General features: G+C 35.6%; 1 protein-coding gene across 1 annotated transcript; it reads left to right on the top strand.

The window, feature by feature from the left end:
* The first annotated feature begins 540 nt into the window (after positions 1-540).
* Positions 541-3,168, top strand: LOC118063247 (calcium uniporter protein 2, mitochondrial). Its single transcript, XM_035077240.2, has 2 exons — positions 541-1,291; positions 2,476-3,168. Exons 1-2 carry the CDS (start codon positions 731-733, stop codon positions 2,947-2,949), a joined length of 1,035 nt encoding a protein of 344 aa, XP_034933131.1. The 5' UTR covers positions 541-730; the 3' UTR covers positions 2,950-3,168.
* The last annotated feature ends 818 nt before the right edge of the window (positions 3,169-3,986 follow it).

A 3,986-nucleotide genomic window follows, 5' to 3' on the forward strand; every position in this document is an offset into this window, starting at 1 on the left:
TAATGTAGTAAAAGAAGTTCATGAATCATGTAATACGTTGGATCCAACTATAATATTATTAATATTTCTTTTTTGAAGATCATTTTATTGAATTGATTTCATGTTTTTAATTATAATCACATGATAAACATATGATATGTAAGAAACTTAATGTAAGAGTTAATTGAGTGATTAGCCTGTATTTTATGAGCAAACACACAATTTAAATTTAAACCCTAAGGATCACACAATAATAAAACAAAATATTGAAAATTTTTTGCATTAATTTTTCTCTTGTCTTAGCAAAAATATTTATCCCTAAAGACTAACATAAAATCTAAAAATACCATGTTATCATAAAAAATAAAAAAAAATACAAACTAAACTATGAAAATCTGTGGTAATAACTTATTAATAGGAAACTAAATTGAATCATCTAGCATAGTTAGAGGAGTAGTTTATACTTATTCCAACAAAAAAGTATCCGCTGATAATAAACGAAAAGGAATATGCCAAAAATTAGAGGTGGTTATTAAATTTAAAAAAGAAAAAAAAAAACACAACCACGACATTTTCAATTTCTTCCAACTCCCTCTTATTTGGACAACTATATAAGTCCCCCACCACCTTCCACTTCTTCATCAATGCCCTTCAGAGCTAAAAGCTTCCATTTTTACGGCGTCCCGTAATACAAAACCTCTGTCTCTGTTTCGCTTTCATTTCTTTTAAGGTTTTCAGATTTATAACAACAATGTCGCTAAAGAAATCCTTAGCAGAGCGTGTCCTGAAGTTCTCCAAAATCCCTAATCAATACTTGACCAATAGCCGCATTTCATCTTCGCTCCAAACCCGAATCCACCAAAATCCGGCTCAGTCCAACACTATACCTGACCATCCTGGAGAACCCGGCATCTTCCGACGATTATTCCACAAACCGGCCATTTTCTCGCCTGAGCTCCGGCAACTTCCGATCGGGGAGGGCTTGATTGATAGAATCCGGGGGTTTGACATTGTGAAGGATAGGATCCAGTGGGATGCGTTGAGTCCGCCTCCGGTGGTGACGGAGGAGGTGGCGGCTGAGGAGGGGTTGACGGCGGAGGATGCGAGGAAGTTGTTGAAAGTGGCTCAGTTGGAGGGGCTGAAATCGAGACTGAGAGAAATGGAGAAAACATGGATTTCTTATTCTGAGTTTGTTCGGGTATGCAGTGAGGGGTGTTCTGATCTTGAGTATGGCATTCGAGTAGCGAGGAATCTTGATGAATCCGGGACTGTTGTTGTTCTTGGAAATCTTGTTTTACTGAAACCAGAGCAGGTAAAAAACCAAACTTTTTTATTGTATGATTAGCAGTTCAATCGATTTATTTTGTCGCTTTTTTTGGGTTAATTAATTTGTTTTACAGATTAAAATAATGGCAATGATGGTTCTGTGAAGGTTAAATTAAGTGCAATTTAACCGATAATTAACAGATAAATACAAGTTTTGGTTTTGGTTTTGGTTTTGGTTTTTTCTTCGATTTCTGGAAAGCTGAAAACTGATATTTCTTTATGTACATTTTTTTTTTGTGTTTTTTCTTTCGGCAGGAGAATGAAACTTTTGTTGTTACACAAGCCAGATCTAAGGGCCATTCAGTTTCTACAGTGACAAGATTTGTTTCACTCTTTTGGTGCTTTTTGATGCTCACAAAAGAAAAATTATTTAATTAAATAAATTAAAAATCAGATAGAGAGAAATTGGGACTGGGAAAAAAATAGAGTGGGTGTTTAGTTGGTTGATGATGAAGGAAGTGCACATTTAATTGGGTGGTCATGGTGGAATTAGGGTTTTTATACTTGATGATCCGAGCAGAAAGGTGTTATATTTCATGATACTCTGGACACAAACCTTAGAATCAGTGATATATTTAAGGAGACACATTAACATGATTTTACTATGGGGAAAAAAATATGCAGAAATATATACCTTGATAATGGAGTTCTTTTTCTGTTTTTCCCTCTGTTTTTTTATGTGTAGGAATGTTAGTAATTGAATTAGTGTAGCAAAAAAGTAAAGAAACAAAAATGTTGGGGGGTTAGATTTTCTGTTCTTTTGTTATATATATTAGCTATTTTCAAAAGAGTCTAGCTATAATGATCTGGAAAATTGGTCAGCTGCAAGGCTGTAGCTCACCATGTACAGATGATGCAAATCACTAGCAATGACAAAGCTATTTTCTGTTTTCTGACTAAATATTTCACTTATTTAAATGAAGTTCTTAAAAATAATAATAAAAATTCTTGGCTTTCTTGGATTTGCAACTGAATTTAAGGGTAGTGAGATAGCAACCTGATTTTGATTTTACTGATTTCTTTTGCGGGAGATGAATTTTCTTCCATGATTATTTTCTGAAAAGCAATTTACTTTCATTAGTTGGTTAATGTACTAACAAGATTAACATGCTAAGTGATGTAGAGTTCATCTTTTACCCAAACGAGTTTTTCCATCTCTGTTAATTACAGGTATTGAAAGCTATCGGAGGCCTAATTCCATTACCAGCAACCGACCCCAATGATCCAAGAAGAAAGGAGCTGCAAGAAATGGAGAAACAGAAAGCTGTAATCGATCAAAAGGCCGGAACCCTGGTTCGCCGCGAACTATGGTGCGGCCTTGGTTTCTTAATTCTTCAGACAGCTGGGTTCATGAGGCTGACATTCTGGGAACTTACCTGGGATGTCATGGAGCCGATCTGCTTCTATGTTACATCATTTTATTTCGTGGCTGGCTATACCTTCTTCCTCAGGACATCAAAGGAGCCTTCTTTCGAAGGGTTCTATCAAAGCAGGTTCAGTGCCAAGCAGAAGCAGCTCATGAAACTCAACAGTTTCGATCTGGAGAGGTACGATGAGCTTCGAAAGATTTGTCACCCTCTTCCATCATCTGTGGAGCAGATCCAAGCAATGAATTCACTTGCTCAAGCTGGAAAAATATGCTGAACCATTGTTACCAGAAGAGAAATTAGCATCTAAGAAAAAAAAAATGTATATTACAATTTTGTTGGATTTCCTCTTGGGCTAAACAGCCTGTATTTTTAGAATGTAGGTCCGGCTAGCTATAGCTTATTATCCTTTTCTCATGGAACAAAAGACGTGATAACTCTTTTGTCATTTTCAAAAATGGAACAAAAAAAGAAAAAAAAGAAAAAGGGTTTATAATTGCGGCTTGGCAGTTCCTTGGTCATGAAACGGCAACTTTATTGGTGACTGGAAAGGTAATTTAATGGAGGGGAAATGGAATTTGTTGGGTAGCAAAGTAGTCAAACAATGAAGTCCCATACGCCAGCTGGAAGCCGTATTGATAAAACTACTCAAATTCAACTTCTTTAGTATTTTTTAAAATCCAAAATTCAAATCCAATTCACTTTCAGATTTGGTTTCACCGTTATTTGATAAAACCACTCAAGAAAAAAGGATTTTTTACTTGTTGTGGAAGTACTGGAAGTGCCGGGTGCTTAGCTGTTAGCTAATGTTTTTCAGTTTGGAAGGGAAGGTTTTGTTTGTCAGGCCTCATCTCCACCGTTCATTGTCTTCGCCTTCACTAGATTTTATCAATGCGTATGAACTTTGGGGTTGCAAAATGGCTAATTTCTGAAATCACCTCTGAATAATTTAATAAACTCAACTTAACCCCTGATCTTTTAATTTATTCTTATTTTCATCCCTCAAACTATCATGTCAAGGCAATGCATCGTCTTTATTAGGGATATGAGAGGACAAAAAAGAAAACCATTTTCTTGGCCAATAATATACCCCCAAAAAATAGCTTAACTGGTTATATCTTGAGTTTGTTCTTCAATGATTGTCAATTCGAGTCCCCTCAAGACCACTGAATACTTCCATAATCTTTAACTTTAAAATCTATAAGATTAGTCGAGATGTGCATTACATGTCATACACCTGCATTAATCAATATATAAATACATACACTGACACACACCCACCCGTGTAATCACTACTTGTTACTTTTTTATTTT

Source organism: Populus alba, chromosome 7, assembly GCF_005239225.2.
Source record: "Populus alba chromosome 7, ASM523922v2, whole genome shotgun sequence".
Classification (NCBI taxonomy): domain Eukaryota; kingdom Viridiplantae; phylum Streptophyta; class Magnoliopsida; order Malpighiales; family Salicaceae; genus Populus; species Populus alba.